At 35.1% G+C, this 22307-nt stretch overlaps 1 protein-coding gene across 11 annotated transcripts in view; it reads left to right on the top strand.

The window, feature by feature from the left end:
- Nucleotides 1-22307, top strand: part of EML5 (EMAP like 5) — a 176187-nt gene that overhangs the window by 25062 nt on the left and 128818 nt on the right. For 9 of the 11 annotated variants that reach the window (XR_008299587.1, XM_027066369.2, XM_027066368.2 and 6 more), the window contains exons 2-7: nucleotides 521-680; nucleotides 8947-9045; nucleotides 11596-11664; nucleotides 14633-14818; nucleotides 16253-16388; nucleotides 17664-17865. Coding sequence is in view for 10 of the 11 variants with exons in the window: in XM_027066369.2 (XP_026922170.1) it covers nucleotides 521-680; nucleotides 8947-9045; nucleotides 11596-11664; nucleotides 14633-14818; nucleotides 16253-16388; nucleotides 17664-17865 (852 nt within the window). In the remaining variant the exon portion in view is untranslated. Of the gene's footprint in view, nucleotides 1-520; nucleotides 681-4898; nucleotides 4954-8946; nucleotides 9046-11595; nucleotides 11665-14632; nucleotides 14819-16252; nucleotides 16389-17663; nucleotides 17866-22307 lie in introns of those variants that run through there. The other 2 variants (XM_053224805.1, XM_053224806.1) reach the window with 2 other exon arrangements.

Genomic DNA, 22307 nt, shown 5'->3' with positions numbered 1-22307 from the left:
AGAATCAGAGGCAGGCTCCAGGCTCTGAGCTGTCAGCACAAAGTTCTGAAGCGGGGCTCGAACTCAACAAACTGTGAGATCTTGACCCGAGCTGAGGTTTGACATTTAACCAACTGAGCCACCCAGGCGCCCCTAGAAGTTACTTTAATTTTTTTTTTTTTTTTTGACATTTACTTGTTTTTGAGAGACAGAGTGAGACAGATGCATGAGCGAGGGAGGGGTAGAGAGAGAAGGAGACACAGAATCCCAAGCAGGCTCCAGGCTCCAGGCTCCGAGCAAGCATTCAGCACAGAGCCTGACGCGGGGCTCGACCTCACAAACCGTGAGATCATGACCTGAGCTGAAGTCGGACACTTAACTGACTGAGCCACCCAGGTACCCCCACTAGAAGTTATTTTAAATCCAAATTATATTAAATGCATAAAGTCTAAATTTTGCATTTGTATATATAAAGTTTATGTATATCAAATATAAAAGCTCTATAAACAGTTTTAAGCCAGTTTATTTATTTATTTTGCAGCCTTGCATTGCATCCTGAACGAGTATTGGTAGCAACGGGACAAGTTGGGAAAGAGCCTTATATCTGTGTTTGGGATTCATACACTGTGCAGACCATATCAATTCTAAAGGATGCTCATACGCATGGTATAGCTTGTTTAGCATTCGACTTAGACGGGCAGGTATGTGATTTTTTTTCTCTTTTTCTAAACTACATCTTATAAACGTGTACTATAAGAAATGATTACAAATCTATAAATATTAAATTGGAAAGCAATTGATGAAAAGTACCTGTTTGTTCAAGGGTGGAGGTACATTGGGTGGATAGTTGATGAATATAATAAAAATAAGAACAATAAGTGGTCTTTATTTCACATATCACAAACTTTTTAATTGAATTAATACTATTATAAAAGCCAAAGAGATTCTGACTCAGTAGAATATTACCTAATTGTCCTAGAAATTTTACATATAACTTTTCCAGGTAGTGTATGTTGATAAGACAGATGAAAGACGTCTTAGGAAGACATCTTAGGAAAACTAAGTTTCTCTAAGTAGAGCTGTATACATTTTAATTTTCAGTTATTTTAAAGGTTTCTGTTGAAGTTACATTTTTTATTGAAAATAAGGAGGTTGTTCCTATAAGAGCTATTTTTATACAAAATCAAAGTTGAAAACAAAGGATATAATTATCAGTTCCCAAATTATCATCTACTTCTAGTGAATGATTATTTTAAAAAATTAAACAGGCCAAGAACTTTTTTATGGTGTTTTCATGAAACTTGTTATACCTAAAACATATTTAAGAAGTGGTAAGAAGTTGAATTTTGCAGGTATGGTTAATTTGTGGTCTTTAACAGTTTTATGTTAAAATTAGACTTTAACAGTCATTTTAACTTTTAGAAAGATTTTAGTTGCCTGCTTTTCAGTTCATAAAATTAATTTTATAGGTTGAGATTTTATAAAAACAGATCACATTGTGTTTTGTTCTCTTGAAAATGACAGATATTTTATTTATAACTAAGGAATAGCTTCTTTGAGTAGCATAGATTAATATGCCTTTCTGTTAAGAGTCTGTTAAGAGATCTTTAAGACTTAATTGGAACCTTTCATTTGGGGAAAAATGTGCTTCTAGGTTTAATATTAGTATTGTAGCAGTGATTGGCAATTACAGAACCTTAATTCATGTCCTGTTTTGCTATTTTTCAAGTCCCTTACTGTCCTCATATCAATTTTATTTTCTTTTTTAAAAGGAAGAGAATTACTCTTAACCTATCTCTTGGGAGATTAAATTTTATGAAACAAACGTACATGGATTTTTTTTTAGTCATTTACTAAAGGTGTTATGAAGTCCACGATGTATTAACTATAAGTATCTGTATTCTTTCAACATAGATGTTTTCTTTCTAATTTTGAAATTGCTCTTTCTAAATGTTATGTGTTGCATTGCTGAGGAATTTCTTTTGTGTATATAAGGAGAAGTCATGCCCATAGCTCTTCCTAGTTGAAAGCCTTTAATTTTGCTTATTTTGTAGAACTTATAAGAAGAGCCTTTGGTACATGTATTTTATTATCACAAATCTTCATGAGAATGTGTTACTTAAAAGTTTAAGCTTATAAAAAACATAATAATAGCTAAAAGTTACTGAGCACATACTAAGTACCAGGCATTGTGCTGAGCCTGCATTATCTTATTTAATCCTCACAGCAACCCTATGAAATAGATACTATTATTATCTCTATTTTACAGATAAAGAAACTGAGACTTAGAGAGGTTAAATAACTTGCCCCAGGTTACACAGCTAGTAAATGGAGCCAGAGCGGAAACCCAGGTCAGTCACACTCCAAAGCTCATGTTTTTAATCACAATGCTCTCCTGCCTCCCAAACATGGAACTTAGGAAGTAGTTATTTATATTTCAGAAGAAATTCAGCCATCTTAAATACAATTAAAGCTTATAAGGAACTGCTGCCGACTGAAGATTAAGTTAAGAAGAGTATCTCTGAAATTCTATTGAGAAAATGCCTTAGTTAAAAAATATATTTGAGAATATGTTCACTAATATCTGAACTGTTTATGAGCTATCAACTAGGAAATAATTGTGATTTTTGCATTTTATAATAGTGCTCTATTAAGATTTATCCAATGAATTTCCCTGTTAACAGTAATGCTGAATATTATTTTCCCAGAGGCTTTCTTCTAAATGGACTGAATATCCACTCTGACACCAGAAGTCTGCCTTACTGAGAATAATTAGGGCCTGAAAAGTCTGTTTCTATAACACACATCAAACAGGGACTAAAATTTCTAAGTGGGAGGAAGGGAAATTTGATACTTTATCTTGCAAATACAACAGTACACTGCAAAAACATTTCTCATGTTGAACAAAATCTAAGCTGTAGTTACAGCTCTGGTGATTTACAGAATGAACTAAGAATAAAGCATTAGTTTTTAACTTAATTTTGTCAATTATATGATGGTACAAAATAAAAGGCTTTAGTGTACCTTAGCCTTTTGGCACATGATTATCAAGAGAGTAATTTTTGCAAAAATATTAGGGGAGTTCACTGTTTTTTCCAAGTGCCTTTTAGCAGTCTCTTGCTAACTTGACATATCTCAAGTGCCTATTGTATTATTCTTGAGTTTTCTTCTATTTTTCTGCCAGATCCTAATTTCTAATGATTTTATGTAGATTTTACCAGTATTTATTCCATCAAGTCCTGCCTCTCTTGCAAAATTTGTGATTTTACTTTGTGACATTGTGATCATTAGTTCTTGTGTAATGAACATTGAGACCACAAGGACCCACATACTAACATCTTTTAAGTATAATTGTTTGTTATTTGAATATGGTTTACAGTTGCAGGAACTCATGGGATACGTCTCGCTGTGTCTATTAGGATAGTTTTCTGATTTGAGCATTGAGTGCACTAGAATCTTTTAATAAATCCAGTTCAGTTAATGGACACAACTAAGATTTTGTTGGGATCAAGGAGAAATTCGAGAAGCTGGTTTTCTTTTTCCCTTTCTGACTTTTACTTCTTAATTAAAGGTGCCTTTCCTTCTGTCTGCTTCTTAAATGTCAGTGTTCTTTAGGAATCTGTGGCCTTCTTTTCTTTTTACTTATTCTCTCTAGGTGATCATCTAGAGCCATGATTTTAATGTCCATGTCAGTTAACAGTGAGGCCTCAGCTTCTCTCCTCAACTCCAGATACCACCCCCCATCCCTGCCAAATGTCATACAAATATACGATGTATGATACCTTTAAAACTGAATCTCTCTTTATTCCAGCTCTCTTAAAAGACAAAGTTGACCCTTTCTCTGGCTTTGGCCTGCTTCTCCAGCCTTGTCTCTGGCCACTTTCCAGTTGGCACTCCTCCCCTCAGCTACCCTGAATTAGGCTTTTTCCTGAAGGCACCATGATCTCTCTAATCTTGCTGTCCTTTGGTCTGAAAGGCACTTTCTCTTACTTTTCTACCCAACTCTTACATGGTTAAAGTGTTACTTTTACTGGAAAACTTTATCTTCTTCCTCACCTACCCAGGCTGGGTAAATGTGAGAAAACATGATACAGTAAAAAATGATAGAAAGCTAGGAGAGGAAGCAGTATGGGTTTGGTTATTTCTCTCTTATCCTCTCTGCTGTTGCTTAACCTGTGCTGAGGGAGGTTGATTTTGGCCATGTTAAGTTTATCAGGGCTACAGAGGAAGTGCTCCCAGATCTCCTTTTTTTTCACTGTCTGTACAGAGCTGGATGCTTCGAGGCTCTATGGAGATACATGGAGTTTTAAAGCTTTTGGCCCATTGTGGTTTGCTGTGTGTGTAGGATGAGCCAAGTCAGATGAAGCATCAATAGAATGGGCAGTCCCCCTCTGACTATTCCTCACTTTATATTTGTTTTGTGAAATTTTAATCTCTACACAGTAGGTAGATTTCTTTTAGCTAGATATTTACTGATACCCTGTAATTCCCAAGACTCTCAGGAAAAGTCCTCTCCTCTTGTTCCCTTGGTCTTTCTGCCAGGGTGATTTGATGGAGAGCCACAACAAACTATATACTGTATCTTTTCATGGGAGCCATTCATTCTGCCCATTTGAGGGTTTAAATAGTAATTCTACTTTGCAGAATTTGTTTCTGAGTATTAGATGGCATTTCTCATTCAGACAGGTAGAGGGCATAGGTTCTTAAAGCTAGTTATGGTTGTGGTAAATTAACGATGATGATAACAAACATTTATGTAACATTAACCACATATTAACTTTTTTGTGTATGTATATATGTTAATTCTCATAGTAACCCTATGAAACACTTTTATTATTCCCACTTAATAGGTGAGGAAACTGCGGTTCAGAGAGGCTACATAACTGCTGAAAGTAATCTAATTAATTAATGAGAGATGGAGCTGATGTTCAAACCTAGGTAGTCTGATACCAGAATCTATGCTTTAAATCAGAGGTTAGTAAACTGGTGCACTTTCTGTAACAACTCAGTAAATATTTAAGCCTTGTAGACCATACATATGGTCTCTGTTGCCACTCCTCAGCCCTGCATTGTGGTAGGAAAGCAGTCATGGGCAGCTTGTAAAAGAATGGGTATGGCTGCACTCCAGTAAAATTTTATTTACAAAAACAGGATTCAGGAAGGATTTGGCCTGAGGGTTGTAGTTTGCTGACTCCTGCTTCTAACCCAGGGCAAAAAATCTGTGTCGTGGGCTGATCCTTGTGATTTCTTCTTTATCCCTTTCAGTTACTTACAAGTGTATTGTTAATTTGCACACATTTGGAGGATTTTCTGCACAACTTTGTTACTCTAATTTCTGTTTTTGTCAGAGAACATACTCTGTATTTTAGGGGTTTTTTATTTGGTTAGGCTTATTTTGTGATTCAGAATTTTGTGATCTTCATGAAGTTTCATGTGCACTTGGAAAGGATGTGAAAAAAATATATTCTGCTGTTTCCTTTCTCTCCTTCTGTTTACTGTGCTGTCTTCGTTCATTTTACTTATATGTATTTTGCAAATCCCATAATAACTATTGTTATTTTTGCCTTAAACAGTTTAAAAAGAAAATTAAAAATAAAAGTCTTATTTACATATTTACCATTTGGACGCTTAATTCACAGGTGTATCATTTCTGTCTGGCTGAAGTAATTTCCATTGTCATATCTTCTAGTGCAGGTCTCACCTTCTGTTTACTTGAAAAAGCCTATTTTGACCCAATTTTCCAAAGGTAATTTTGCTAGGTATACTGTTCTATGTTGCCTTTTTCCTCCTTAGAATTTTTGAAGAGGTTATTCATTGTCATCTGACTTGTATAGCTTTAGATGAGAAATCTAGAATAACTTTTTAATCTTTGTTCCTCCATACTAAAATTGTCTTTTTTTCTGACTGCTTTTAAGATTTTTCTCTTTAGCACTGGTTTTAGCAATTTGATTACCATTTGTGTTGATGTATGTTTTCTCTGTGTGTGTGATTATTCTGCTGGGAGTTTATTGAACTTCTTAGATTTGCTGGGTTTATGAGTTTCATCACATTTAGAAAATTTTATCCATCATTTCTCTGATTTTATATTTTCTTTGCCTCCATCTTCTCCTTTTGGAACTACAGTTACCTGTATACTAGACCACTTGATGTTTTTCTGAAGTTAGCTGAGGCACCATCAATTTTTTTCCTTTTTTTTTTCTGTGCTTTATTTTGAATCATTTCTCTTGCTGTATCTGTAAGTTCATCTATGTTTTCTTAATTTTCTAAATTGCTGTTGATCCTATGGTGTGAATTTTTATTTCACATAATTCAACATTTATTTTTACAAGTTATGTATGTTCTTTCAAATCTTCCATTTCTTTTTATTCTTTGTATGTTTTAAAATAATTCTTGGGGCACCTGGGTGGCTCAGTCGATTAAGCATCCGACTTCGGCTCACAGTTTGTGAGTTCAAGCCCCGTGTCGGGCTCTGTGCTGACAGCTTGGAGCCTGGAGCTTGCTTTGGATTCTGTGTCTCCCTCTCTCTCTGCCCCTCCCCCACTTGCATTCTGTGTGTATGCATGTGTGTGTGTGTCTCTCTCAAAAATAAATAAACATTACAAAATTTTTAAAAATAATAAAAATAATTCTTGAGCATCCTGAACATTTTCATTTTAATAGCGAATGTCTCCTAATTTTAATCATTTCTGTGATTCTTGGGTCTGCTTCTATTAACTGATTTTTCTCCTGGTTATTCATCACATTTTCTTCTTTGTTCACATGTCCAATAATTTTTTTTATTGGATGCTGGACACTGTATGTGTTATATTCTGAATTCTGGATTTTGTTGTATTCCTTTAAAGTATTTTGCACATTAAAAAAAAGTATTTTGTACATTGTTCTGGCAGGTAGTGCAATTCCTTGTGAATAAGTTTAATCCTTGTGAAAGCTTGCTTTCAAGCTTTTTGGGGGGCAGGGCTAGAGTAGCTTTTCCTCTAGGACTACTGGTTTAACTTTGCCACTAAGGTGCAACTCTTCTGGGATCCCTACTGAATACCTAGTGAATTCAAAGAGTTATCTCCATTCTGGCTATTGGGAACTTGAGTGATCCTGACCCTTTATGATCTCTGGGAATTTTTTGGCTGTAGCTCCCCAGTAATTGCTTTTTGTCCGCAATTTGTTCTTTGCATGGCCTCACAGATTTCACCCTGGGCATGAAAAGATTGGTGTTCTCAAGGGGACCCATAAACAAATTTTCTGGAGCTCTTTCTCTGCTCTGCAAATCCTAGCCATGACGTCTGAACTCTAGGCTCGCTCTGTCTTCTCAAATCAGCAAGTCTGCTGGGCCCTGTTTGGATTCTACCTTTCTGTGCTATAATATGGAAATTGCCTCCTAGATGAAGGCTAGGGCAAGTACAGGTCTCACCTTGTTTGTTTCTCCCCCTTTGAGAGTTCACAGTGCTTCACTTCCTGTTTTGAATGTCTGAAAATGTTTGTTTTTGCACACTTGTGTAGTTTCTGGTTGTTTATGGCAGGGGGGCAGGTTCAGACCCTGATACTTCTCCATGGCTGGAATTCCATCTCTCACGTTTCTTAACCTCTCTCACACTTTCCATCTTGCTAGCTCCTCTTTTTAACTCTGTATCTTCATCTCCCTCTACTTGCCTATGTAACTCTTCCACTGAGTTTTAAATTTTATTTATTTTATTTTTCATTTCTAGAAATTCCATTCGCTTCTTCAGATATGCTTGGATACTTTTTATAGTCTCCTATTCCTTCTTCATATGAAGATATTTTGAAGCCTTAATTTTATATCTCTGTTCACCTGATAATTCCAATGTCTGATGTTTTATAGGACTGATTTTGCTATTTGTCTTGATTTGCTGATTCTTACTTCTTGTTTATTTCCCATGGTTATGGGGGTTAGAGGTGTTTATTGAATTGCTACTTGTAGGAATTCTTTGAGGGATGGATTGAAGTGTCAGTTCTCCAGATAGGATTTATATTCGCCTGTGTTTGCTACATTGTTGAAGATGCCTGAAGACTGCAACCCTTAGGGCCACTCTGAATAAAATTTTCCGCTTGAGGGGTTTATGATTAATGTGGCGTTAGGCCCTACAACCAGATGAAAGCTGCTTATATCTATCCATTTGCCAGGAGGTTTTTCTTCCCCTTCATGCATGCCACCTCTTTTTTAAAAAGGGCTGGGGTGCCTGGGTAGCTCAGTCGGCTAAGCGCCCATCTCTTGATTTTGTTTCAGGTCATGATCTCACAGTTCCTGAATTTGAGTCCTGTGTCAGGCTCCATGCTGATAGCAGGGAGCCTGCTTGGGATAGTCATTCATTCATTCATTCATTCATTCATTCATTCTCTCTCAAAATAAATAAATAAATAAATAAATAAACTTTAAAAACAGGGGAGGGATACTTTCTTGTTTTCCCTTTCTCTGAGCAGTTCACTGCTTTAGATATCTGAAATTGAAATCTATACCTTGGGCTGGCCCTAAACCTTATCTCCCTCCCATTCTTGTTCAGTCTACAGAACAAACATCAGGCTTACTAAGAGTTAGCTGGTGCCTTTAGAGTAAAGTGGATGTGGGAGCTTTCTTACCTTCCAGGATTCCTATGTGAAATCACTTTGTTTTTGTTCCAGATTTCTTAATTCCTTGACAGCTCAGCAGTGCATTTAAAAAGATGTTTTTACATTTTATCTAGCATTTTTAGTTTTTGGCAGGAGAGATGTTTTAGGGTATTTTGTCAGTGCTACTGTTAGAATGGAAGTCTCTCTTCTGTTTCTTAATGTGAAGAACTACGCATATGTGAATATTAACAAGATGAAATACATCCAGCCCTTCTCTATTAGGTCTATAAAACATAAATGTGTAAGTTTTGATGTTTTGATGCCCATGAGTAGAATTTGTTTATAATTTGCTTCCTTTTTGATTTGTTTGCTTTTTATTCCCTCATGGACTTCCTGGATATAATTCAGCGCTTGGTTTCAGTTGGACTTGATTCAAAGAATGCAGTTTGTGTTTGGGATTGGAAAAGGGGAAAAATGTTATCTATGGCCCCTGGCCACACAGACAGAGTAAGTATTCTCCTTTGGGGTTTCTACTGGGTACTGGATGGGGGAAAAGCCAGAGGAGAGCCAGAGGATTTTGTGTTTCTGTACTTTGTTATTGCCAGGTAGTTCATATGTAACTAATAATTTAAAGTACAACTGTAAATACTCAGAAAATTTAGAACGTATATGTATTGTAGTACTCAAAAATATGACTCAGTATGTATAGTGTTAGCACTAAACTTTTAACCATTGTTTGCTTCAGGATAAATGATGAATGGTTCATGCCTATGGTCTATTTAGTATGGTTTATCACTAATGTGTTATGTATATATCACAAAGTGAAAAATGATATGTATGTGTGAATTTGAAATTATGTATTCATATTAAAAATTTTAGAGACCTAACATTTTTTACTTTGGAAACTTGTTAAAAATACATTTCTTGTTCTAAGCTATATAAAGTTAATCATAAAAAATACTTTGTAGTCAACTTTTTAATTAAATTTCCTTTTATAAACATACATCAAAAACGTTGTTATAAGCCTTGTAAAATGTCTCATTTGTGTGTGTGTGTGTGTGTGTGTGTGTGTGTATGTGTAGTAAAATTATGACCTGAAGCAGCACAGGAGATATAGTGTTTGATTCTATTGGGGGGGGGGGGGCGGGGTGGAATCTATGAATGAATCTATAAAAGTAGCATAGAAAATTTTGTGTGTATTTGCATTTTGGAAAATAAACTTGTCTTTTAGCAGATTCTCAAAAGGGCCTGTTACACACTCACAAACACAATTTAGATAATTATTAAAGTGTAACAGATCAGATTTGTATATTTTAATTAGGTAATTGCATATTCTGACTTAAAGCATTACACACTTTGGATTTAGTAAATAGATTATTATGAAGAATGGTACTGTTGGAATTTTTAAAGTATTTTTGTAGTTAGTATTTAAAGTTGCATCAATATGGTTTTCATATAATCTGTGTATGGTGACTTGTTAAACGTTAATTTATAAGATGTAATCCTTATTACTGAAGAATATAATTTTATACATTTTTAAAGGTAATAAGCATCTTAGGTGATTATGCAGGCAGGTGTTAAAAGAAACATGGTGAAGAGTAACAGAATTGTTTTTTTCTGCTATGAAATTATTTTTCAAGAGCTTTTCTTTTGTTATTAAAGTACATGTTTCTATTGCATATTTTCAGCTGGGTTTTTTGTCGTTTGCTATTATAACAAAAATGGTTGGTTAGAATTTAGAATTTTGGCAATCTTAGACAAGAACAAAGCCTGAGATCTCCAAATTTTAAGTATAAGGTAATTTTGTTTGACCCATAAACAATAAAGAAAGCTAAAAAATAAAAACAATTTTCACTGTGAAATAAATATTTGGATTCTTTATGTAAGTAGTTTTATATGGTAGAAAACTATAAAAACATTCCCTATTTCAATTGCTTAAAAAAGTTCTCGGGGCACCTGGGTGGCTGAGTTGGTTAAGCATCTGGTTCTTGATTTCAGCTCAGGTCGTGATCTCACAGTCAGTGAGATTGAGCCCTGCGTTGGGCTTTGCACTGACAGTGTGGAGCCTGCTTGAGATTCTCTCTCCTTTCTCTCTGCCCTGCCCTCTCTCTCTCTTTCTCTCAAAATAAATAAACATTAAAAAAAGTTCTCTGTTTCTAGCTGTGTTAAGTGTACATTCCATTCATTATGTTTTCTGTGCAGAAATGATGTAGGTACTTGCCTCATGCCCTAGTTCTGTTGAACATTCTTGCGACTTACAGACGAAATTTTTTATTTTTTTTAATGTTTACTTATTTTTTTAGAGAAAGTGAGAGAGGGAGAGAGGTGGAGAGAGAGGGAGAATCCCAAGTAGGTTCTTTGCTGTCAGCCCAGAGCCTGACACAGGGCTCCATCTCAGAAACCATGAGACCATGAGCATAGCTGAAATCTAGAGTCAGAAACCTAACCGACTGAGCCACTCACATGCCCCTGGACCAGATTTTTTAAAAAATTAAAAAGAGGCATTAATTTTCACTTCACTAGTTGTTTCATAAAGTTCATAGAAGCTAAGAAATAATTTTTTATTAATATTTTATTTTTATTTCAAATTTTTAAATTCTACTTAATATATATGGTAAAATTGGTTTCAGGAGTAGAATTTAGCAATTCATCACTTACATATAACATCCAGTGCTCCTCACAGCACCCATTACCCTTTTGGCCCATCCCTCACACATTTCCCCTCTAGCAATCCTAAGTTTGTTCTACATAGTAAAGAGTCTTCTATGATTTGCTTCCCTCTCTTTTTTCCCCCCTTTCCCCTATGTTCATGTTTTGTTTCTTAAATTCCACATATGAGTGAAACCATATGGCATGTCTTTATTTAAGAAATAATTTTTGTTCATATCATTTACATATTTATTTCTCATCAGATTGTGAAGTGTGGGGTTCTGATTATTATTCATTGAAGAATATTGTTTTATGATAGGTAGGGTGTTGGGGCATTTGGTCTTTTGGATGGATTCTTAAGTGATTCTGAAAATAAGTATTTTAACCATGAATCTGATTTGTTTACAGATATTTGATATCTCTTGGGACTTGTACCAGCCAAATAAACTTGTCAGCTGTGGTGTAAAACATATCAAGGTACTAGAAAGGTCTTGTTTTATAATAGTCATGTATACTTACTCTCTGCCCCTAAGTACTCACCACACTGTTTACAATTTAGGGGAGTCTTAGGATTTTGACAGTACTTATTTTTAAAATGTCAACATTTTTAACGTTCTGTTGTTCAACCTAACAGGCATTTACTGTGTCATTACTGTGTGTGAGGCATTGTAAGGAGTATAGGTATGAGTAGGGAATGAATAAAACACTTTCCATAAAGAAATTTATAGTCTAGTGAAGTAGGTTTTACTACATCGGTCTTGTTTTCTCATGTTTCACCTACAGAGTAAAATGTGAGCATAGGAAGCCAAGCAAAGGAAGAGATTTCCTGCACAGAGATAAGTTGGTGTGACGGAAGCAGCATGGACAGAGTTGGCTTTGCCACTTACCAGCTTAGCTGTTTGACCCGGGATGAGTCATGTAGCCTCACTGAGCTTTTTTCACATCTTAAAAATATGGCTGCTTTTATGTTATATAATCTATATAATCCTTGTAGATTGGATTAAGTAAGGCAGTGTTTATTCAAGTGCTTGTCAGTTCCTAGCACATAGCACCTGGTCATCTTTCTGACAGTATTATCTTTTCCTCTCTCTATATTTACTCTTTGATTTGACCTCACCCTTTGGTAGCCACTGTTTATTATGCTTATGAAAGCTCTGAATTTTGTTTTATAATTATAGTTCAGGTTTTGAAGCCCATATAGTCAGTGGTGATATTCATTCTTATGTTTACAATTACTTTTAAATCCCTGGTGCACATTGGAAATACTTGCTTCTTCCCCTCTCTGATATAACAGTTCCTTACAACAGTTAATTCCTAGTAAGTAAGGTTCTGTGTTTACATCCTTTCTTTTGCTATGCTTACTCCGTCTGCATTTTCTCCAAAGCATCTTAAGCTGCCACTGCAATTCTGGTTTTGATATTCTGGTACTGATTTGATAATGAGTAGTATTAAGTCTTTATTTCTTTAACAGATACTCAGCAAAAGTCTTTATGCTAGATTTAAGGTAGAAATCTAGCATAGATTTGTACCTTACTGCAAGGGTAGTACAAATACTACAAAGGTAGACATTTTTGTTTTTCATCTGTGATGAACAAGTTGGTGTTTGTTATTCTTGATATAAAATGCTTAATAAATTATTGGCAAATTAATAAACATTACTGTTTTGTATTATAAATAAAACTGAAAGTTCCATTTTCAGGTATTAAACACATGATTCTTCTGAATTAAACTATATTTTTACTGAGTGACATTTCTTGTAGTTGAGTCAATGGAAAGTATGGTAGATGTCTTTACAGGCAGTACACGTGAGGAAACGACGTCCCAAAGATGATCTAGAACTTCACTGGCCAGTACAGTAGCAACAGTAGCTACATGTAGCTATTTAAGTTAATTAAAGTTAAATAAAGTTTAATCACTTCTTCTGTCACCCCAGTCATCACATTTCAAATGCTTAAGACCCACATGTATCCAGTGGTTACTCTATTGGACAGTGTGTATATATATATATAGAGAGAGAGAGAGAGAATATTTTCATCATCGCGGAAAGTTCTATTAGCTAACGTTGATCTGGATTATAGAACATGAGTGCTTTACTCTGAGCATCAAAAATTTTGGATACCTGGGTTTGACTCTCTGGAGATTCTGTCTCAGTTTATCTCTGTGGGGGCCCAGCATACTATGTTTTATCATTTCTCTCAGGTGAGGTCTAATGTGCAGCTAAATTTGAGAATCACTCCTAGATGAAAATAAATAGTAGGTTGAAATAGGGATTTGCTGATAGGAAGAGAACCAGCTATCCTTGTGCAAAGGGATCATGGGGCTTTTAGAATGAAAAATCATAAAAATTCATTGATTAAAGCATTCATTATTGAATGGATAAGTATCATAATTTTTTGAGGCTTCAGGTTTTTTTTTTTAATTTTTTTTTTAACGTTTATTTATTTTTGAGACAGAGAGAGACAGAGCATGAACGGGGGAGGATCAGAGAGAGGGAGACACAGAATCCGAAACAGGCTCCAGGCTCTGAGCTGTCAGCACAGCTGTCAGCACAGAGCCTGACGTGGGGCTCGAACCCACGGACCGCGAGATCATGACCTGAGCCGAAGTCGGCCACTCAACCGACTGAGCCACCCAGGCGCACCGAGGCTTCAGGTTTTAAACTAAGATCTTTAGGTCTTAAAATAAGATCTCAACAGATGAGGGGAGATGTTTAAGTATGTAACAATCAATGTTATTTTAAGTGGTAATTTACTTACTATAAAGTTGAATTTATTGTCTGGGCCAAATTTCTTTATGCAAAACTATTTATTCTGTATATCAATGCCCTAATCCATTTTTGTTTATTTCTTTCTACACACTATTAAAATTTACCTCAATTCACATAAAAGAATAAAAACCTTGGTCATGAAGATTTATGTTTGACTTCCCATTTTCTCCTAAGAATGAGCTAATTATTCCAAATGTGTATCTTTTAAGCTTTACAAGTAAAAGAATTGCTCAGCTTTGAAAATATCAGTGAGAACACCATTTTCCCCCCATCTTTACTAACTTCATCAAAGATTGGACGTTAGGTTGGTCCTCTTTCCTAAGAGTGTCTGATGTCTTATCTTCATTTTCATTGCTAACCCATAGCCAAGTCTTTCAGTGTCTGAGTTTCATGTAAATTTTTTTCAGAAACCGAAGGGGGGAAGCATAGCCTATTTTTAAAATAATCTAGTTCACCCCCCTTATTCTTACAGATAAGGATTGAAACCAGTGGCTTATCAGCTATAATATAGCTATTGACAACACTAGGATGAGGATGTGAACATTTGAAAGCTAATGTTTCATAAGGGAATTTCTTAGGTAATTTTTAGTCTGCTAATCTAATATAGCTTCAAAGTACTAGAAATATTTTATTTTATAAGCATTCTTTGGTAATTTGATTATACTGTGTACCTTTTAGTTCTGGAGTTTATGTGGAAATGCTCTGACCCCAAAACGAGGGGTCTTTGGTAAAACTGGTGACCTTCAGACAATTTTGTGCCTGGCCTGTGCAAGGGATGAATTAACATATTCTGGTGCACTTAATGGGGATATATATGTTTGGAAAGGAATCAATCTTATAAGGACAATACAAGGAGCCCATACTGTAAGTATATTTAAATATTTTAAACACTTTTCGATAACTGCTTACCTTCTTGTCGTAGAGCAAAAGATTATGTAATGTAGCAGACTTTCTAGTCAATTCAGTTACTTGAAAAATGTTGTTCTAACTGAATTAGCCTGTTTTCAAGATTTCAGTGAAGAAGTGTTATGCAATTAGACATGTAGATATTTATTAAATTAGTATAATTACTACCTTGTTCAAGCCATTGCTCTGGTATTTGTATCTTCCTCAGAGTATTGATAAAAAGCTTATTAAATTCAACAGTAAAAGTATTCTAGATTAACTACAACAGAATAAAGCTAGAACTCTTGTGGGTAATATTCTAGAAAAAATATACCTTTTTAATTTTAATATTATTATTTCATTAAGTGAGTGAGTGGCAACGGAATTTAATTTTTGTAATTCCTCAGATTTTCATATAGAAAAGTTATCAAACTGGGAAAAAATCTGTTGTTAAAACTTTTTAGTGTTTTTTGGTTTAGGGATTTTTAGCAGTTGGGTCCCTCACATAATGAAGGGACCTAGAGAGCACAGAGCTGCCCCATGGTGAGCAGTAAGATCTCAAGTAGAAAAGTTATTAAATGTATTTATATGAACCACGATAAATATATAATATGTTACATATTAAATACATTAAAGAACTACTTAGAACAGGACTTGCTTTAAGCAAAAGACCAGAAATATCAGATTCTTTTGCACAAAGGTTGTGGCAACTTACATTTTCATCATCAGTATATAAAAATACCAGTTTGCTCTTCATATTCCTCAGTGCAGGATTTAACCACTGTTGTAAATTTTTGCTTGTTTTCTGGGTGACAAGTAGTAACTTCTTGTTTTGATTTTGTTTCCTAAATATATGCAATTTCATATATTTGTTGACTGCTTGATTGGTTTTTCTTACCCTTTGCTCTTTTTTGTTATTTTTGTCCGTGGGTTTTCTTTATTCATTTGTATGTTAGGGTATTAACCTTTCAGTGGTCATACACATTGCAGATATTTCCCCAATCTGTTTGCCTTTGCTTATGATATCTTTTGTCATATGAAAAATTTGTTTTCCTTTATGGCTTATGGGTAAACTGCCTTGCATAAAAGGTCTTTCATAGCTCTAAGTTATATAAATGTTCTTTTGACTCTTTTCTAACATTTATTTCTCACATTTAGAATGTAATGTCTACAATTCATTTTTATACGTGGTATAAGGTTTAACTTTATATATGTCTCTATATGTCCATATCATTGGTCATATATTGTACATAGATACATGTATACATAGATTTATTTCTAGATTTTCATTTGTGTTTTCTGTTGTATTTGTTGATTGCTATCATACCAAAATCTTTTAAAGTGGGTTTCTGCCTACATTACAGATTTTCTTAAAGAGTACATATTGTTAAATTATTTTATTTTCTCCGCTAGGCAGGAATTTTTAGTATGAATGCTTGTGAAGAAGGCTTTGCTACTGGTGGCAGAGATGGCTGTATTCGCCTTTGGGATTTAACTTTTAAACCGATTACTGTGATTGATCTCAGGGAAACAGACCAGGGATACAAAGGTAATAACAAATGTGTCACTACTAGACAAATTCTAAATGTACCAAGGATTGTCTGTTTCTTTTAGTAAATATAAATGTAGGTTTTATAAATATAAATGATATTTAAATTTGCCCGTTCCTACTGTATAGATTTAATTGATCTCCTTTTATTGAAGAGGAGAGTTTGCCTGAAGACAGTCTAGGTTTACTATTATGACAGGGATTCTTGTATATGTCTAATGCTTATTAAAATGGGATTTACAGAGAGATGGGATAAGGGCTTGCTTAGGTAACCTTGGATTTTGAAAATATTTATCTGTTAGAATGCTAAATATAACTATTTAGCAAACTGTTGAAAATAAAACGTGTTGAGGGTTGAGGAAAGTTTTGTTCAATTGGGAGATTTTTTCTTCTTTAGGGACTTAAAAAATTGATATATTAAAACAGTCTTTCACAATAAAAATAAAAGTTTTATTCACTAGCGCGGTACTTAGGATTGGAAGTTGCAGAAGTCTATGGTTAAGCCTTATTTCAGTCAACTTACTAGGTGGGTGACCTTGGGCTACATATTTAATCTCCTCCATAAGTGAGAATAAGACTGTCTCCTAGGATTAAATGAGCTAATTTAATATGTATAAAATGTTTAGAAGACTGTCTGGTACATAATAATCATCTAGTAAATGTTAACTGTTACACTATTTTCATTCGTTTTGTTGAGCATTATTGTACCTTAAAGTTTGCAAAATAATTTGACACTTTGTCCTATTTGATCTTTACAAGAACATTGTAAAGTTCACAGTATCTTTATGTTGGCCACATGATACAGATGAGAAAGTAGAGAAACACTAGCTTTCCTAAGGTTATAAAAGGGATTGTGGAATATACAGAAAAAGTAGAAGTCTCTCTTTTTAATGCTTTGGTGAACAGATGGAAGAAATGAAATATAAACACATGAAAAGTCAGATTATTATACAGAGAAAAATAGTACAATTACTTTGTCGTTCCTGCTTAATTAATTTTGAGATGGCTGAAGAAGTGGTCAGACTATGGAGTTGTCTATGAGGAAGAAGAACGTATGTCTTGAAGGATGGATAGAAATTAGGCATATAGCAAGAGAGAACTATCATTACAGATAGCAAACAAAATGGATAATTGAAGACAATGTGTAGATCAAAGACTTGGAGATTTCTTTTGTCTTACATCTAAGGGATAAAAGGTACAAAAATTAAATTGATTTAGCAGATCGGCATTATGTTATTACAGCACTGATCTTAAATACAGTTTACTTTTGACTAGGTTTGTCTGTGAGGAGTGTTTGCTGGCGAGGTGACCACATTCTAGTTGGAACACAGGACAGTGAAATTTTTGAAATTGTGGTGCATGAAAGGAATAAACCTTTCCTAATTATGCAAGGGCATTGTGAAGGTGAACTTTGGGCACTTGCTGTTCATCCTACAAAACCTTTGGCTGTGACTGGAAGTGACGATCGTTCAGTCAGGTAAGCAGATCATAGCATAATTGCATAGGCTGGAATTTTTCCTTAGAAAAACATAAAAACTTCATAAAAATACTTTGATTTAAATATTAACAGCTTACAGTATACAACTGAACATAATTAATTGGTATTTAATAGAATAAACAACTTACAAGATTTCTTTTCTCTTGATAACATAAGTTGAAGATTGTTCCATATCAACATGTTCACAGATATCTCTGTCTTTTTAATAGTCATATAATATCCCACTGCATGGATATACGGTAATTTATTCAACTAAACTATTTTTTTTAATTAAAATAGAGTTGACATATAGTATTACATTAGTTTCAGGTGTATAACATAATGATTCAACAATTATATACTTTACAAAATGCTGACCGCAATGAGTATAGTTATTATCTGTCATCAGCAAAGTTATTACAATATTGACTATACTCCTTATGCTGTTCTTTTCATCTTGTGACTTATTTTATAACTGAAAGTTTGTACCTCTTAATCTCCTTCCTCTACTTTTCCCATTTCTCCATCCTCCGCCACTCTGACAACCACGTTTGTTCTCTGTATTTATGAATCTGGGGTTTTTTTTGTTTGTTTTTTAGATTACATATATAAGAGAAATCATATGGTATTTGCTTTTCCTGACTTAATTTGACTTAGCTTAATATCCTCTAGGTCCATTCATGTTGTTGGAAATGGCAAGATATCATTCTTTTTTTATGGCCAATTCCATTTTGTATATATACCATACCTTGTTTATCCATTAATCTATTTTTTTCTTTCCAAGATTTTATTTAAATTCCAGTTAGCTAACGTGTAGTACTGGTTTCAGGAGTTGAATTTAGTGATTCATCACTTACATATAACACCCACTGCTCATCACAACAATTGTCCTCCTTTATCCATCAACCATTTAGCCCATTGCCCTACGGACCTCCCACCCCCCACCAGCCAACCCTCAGTTTGTACTCTATAGTTAAGAGTCTCTTAGGGTTTGTCTCCCTCTCTTCCCCCCTTCCACTTCCCCTATGTTCATCTGTTTTGCTTCTTAAATTCCACATATGAGTGAAATCATATGGTATTTGTCTTTCTCTAACTGACTTATTTCACTTAGCATAATAAACTTTAGTTCTATCCATGTCATTGCAAATGGCAAGATTTTATTCTTTTTGATGGGCTGAATAATATTCCAGAGAGTGTGTGTGTGTTTATGTGTGCGTGTGTACGCGCACACACGCGTGTGTACACATCTTCTCTTCTTTAGCCATTCATCAATGGACATTTGGGCTCTTTCTATAATTTGGCCATTGTTGATAGTGCTGCTATAAACATTGGGGTGCATGTACCTCTTCGAGTCAGTATGTTTGTATCCCTTGGGTAAATTCCTAGTAGTTCAATTGTTGGATTGTAGGGTAGTTCTATCTTTAACTTTCTGAGGAACCTCCAGAGCACTGTTGTCCACAGTGTCTGCACCAGTTTGCATTCCCACAAACAGTGTAAGGTTCCCCTTTCTCTGCATCCTTGCCAACATCTATTGTTTTCTGAGTTGTTAATTTTAGCCATTCTGACTGGTGTGAGGTAGTATTGATTTGTGGTTTGATTTGTATTTCCCTGATGATGAGTGATGTTGAACATTTTTTCATGTGTCTGTTAGTCATTTGAATGCCTTCTTTGGAGAACTGTCTCTTCATGTCTTTTGCCCATTTCTTCACTGGATTTTTTTTTTTTTTGAGTGTTGAGTTTGGTAAGTTCTTTATAGATCTGGGATACTAGCCCTTTATCCAATATGTCATTTGGAAATATCTTTTTCCCTGTTATAGGTTGCCTTTTAGTTTTACTGATTGTTTCCTTTGCTTTTCAGAAACTTCTTATCTTGAAGAAGTCCCAACAGTTCATTTTTGCTTTTGTTTCCCTTGCCTATGGAGATGTGTCTAATAAGAAGTAGCTATGGCCAAAGTCAAAGAAGTTGGTGCCTGTGTTCTCCTCTAGGATTTTGATGGTTTCCTTTTGCACATTCAGGTCTTTCACCATCTTTTTTTTTTTTAATTTTTTTTTTTTTAACGTTTATTTATTTTTGAGACAGAGAGAGACAGAGCATGAACGGGGGAGAGTCAGAGAGAGGGAGACACAGAATCTGAAACAGGCTCCAGGCTCTGAGCTGTCAGCACAGAGCCCGACGTGGGGCTCGAACTCATGGACCATGAGAACGTGACCTGAGCCGAAGTCAGCCGCTTAACCGACTGAGCCACCCAGGCGCCCCAGGTCTTTCACCATCTTGAGTTTGTTTTTGTGAATGGTATAAAAAAGGGGTTCTGTTTCATTCTTATGCATGTTGCTGTCTAGTTTTCCCAATACCATTTGGAAAAAGACTGACTTTTTTCCATTGGATATTCTTTATTGCCTCATCAAAGATTTGTTGACCATATACTTGTGGGTCTATTTCTGTGTTCTCTATTCTGTTCCCTTGATCTATGTGTCTATTTTTGTGCCAGTACCATACTGTCTTTATGATTACAGCTTTGTAATACAGCTTGAAGTCTGGAATAGTGATGCCTCCCACTTTTCTTTTTCAGTATTGATGTAGCTATTCAAGGTTTCTGGTTCGGTACAAATTTTAGAATTATTTGTTCTAGCTTTGTGAAGAATGCTGGTGTTATGTTGATAGAGATTGCATTGAATGCATAGATTGCTTTGGGTAGTATAGACATTTTAACAGTATTTGTTCTTCCAATCCATAGCATGAAATGTTTTTCCTTTTCTTTGTGTCTTCTTCAATTTCTTTCATAAGTGTTTCATAAGTGTAGTTTTCAGACTAAAGATCTACCTGTTTGGTTAGGAATATTCTTAGGTATCTTATGGTTTTTGGTACAGTTGTAAATGGGATAGAGGGATGCCTCAGTGGCTCAGTTGGTTAAGTGTCTGACTTCATCTCGGGTCTGGTCTTACAGTGTGTGAGTTCAAGCCCCACATTGGACTTCACGTTGATGGTGTGGCGTCTGCATGGGAATCTCTCTCCCATTCTCTGTCCTTTCCCCACTCGTATGCCCTTTTTCAAATAACTAATCTTTAAAAAAGTGAATGGGATCGATTCCTTGGTTTCTGTTTCTGCTGCTTCGTTACTGGTGTATAGAAATGCAGCAGTTTCTATACGTTGATTTTATATCCTGTGACTCTGCTGAATTCATGTGCCAGTTCTAGCAGTTTTTTGATGGAGTCTTTTGCATTTTCCATGTAGAGTACCATGGCATCTGTGAAGAGTAGAAGTTTGACTTTTTCTTTACCAATTTTATACATTAGTATGTTGATGAGTACTTAAGATTGTTTCCATATCTTGGCTGTTATAAATAATGCAGCAATGAACATGGGAACATATGTGTATTGTTGAATTATTGGTTTTGGTTTTTTGAGTCAGTACCCAGAAGTGCAGTTACTGGCTTATATGGTATTAATATTAATTTTGGGGGGAACTATCCATATTGCTTCCTTATTGGCTGTACCAATTTACCCTCCCACCAGTAAGACACAAGAGTTCCTTTTGTCCACATCCTCACTAAGACTTGTTATTTCTTGTCGTTAGACACTAGCCATTCTGACAAGGGTGAGGTGATTATGTTATTGTGGTTTTGATTTGCATTTCCCTGATGATGAGTGATGCTGACCCATCTTTCCATGTGTCTGTTGGCCATCTGCAAGTCTTCTCTGGGAAAATGTCTATTTAGGTCTTCTGTCCAGCTTTAAATTGGATTTCTTTTGGTGTTGAGTTATATGAATTCTTTATATTTTTAAAATATTAACCCCTTATTGGATATATCTTTTATAAATATTTCCTCCCATTCAGTAGGTTGCCTTTTTGTTTTGTTGATGGCTTCACTGTGTAAAAGCTTTTTTGATGTAGTCCCAATTGTTTATTTTTTGTTTTTATTTTTGCTTCCCTTGCCTGAGGAGACAGATCCAGAAAAATATTGCTAAGGCTGATGTCCAAGGCCAAATTTACTTCCTGTGTTTTCTTTTCAGAGTTTTATGGTTTCAGGTTTTATATTTGGCCTTTAATACATTTTGAGCTAATTTTTGTATACGGTAGAAAAAGTGGTCCAGTTCTCAATAAGTTCATCCAGTCTTCACTCAAGTCTGGTGAACATCCTTATGAGCATTAGTTTGAACTCTTTATCAGGTAGATTGCTTTCTTCCATTTCGTTTAGTTCTTTTTCTGAGGTTTTGTCTTAACTCTTTCATTTTGGGACATATTCATCCTTTGTCTCCTCATTTTGTCTGACCTGAGTTTATTTGTGTGTATTAGGTAGTTGAGCTACGTTTCCTGATTTTTCCTGATCTACATAGTGACCTTATGTAGAAGGTGTCCTTCAGGGCCCAGTAGTGCAGTCCCTCCCAGTCACCAGAACCAGACCCAGAAGAGTCCCCTGTGTGAGCCATGTGCACCCTGTTAT

Source organism: Acinonyx jubatus, chromosome B3, assembly GCF_027475565.1.
Source record: "Acinonyx jubatus isolate Ajub_Pintada_27869175 chromosome B3, VMU_Ajub_asm_v1.0, whole genome shotgun sequence".
NCBI classification, from domain to species: domain Eukaryota; kingdom Metazoa; phylum Chordata; class Mammalia; order Carnivora; family Felidae; genus Acinonyx; species Acinonyx jubatus.
The sequence above is the reverse complement of the archived record's forward strand: the minus strand, read 5'-3'. Positions and strand labels throughout refer to the sequence as shown.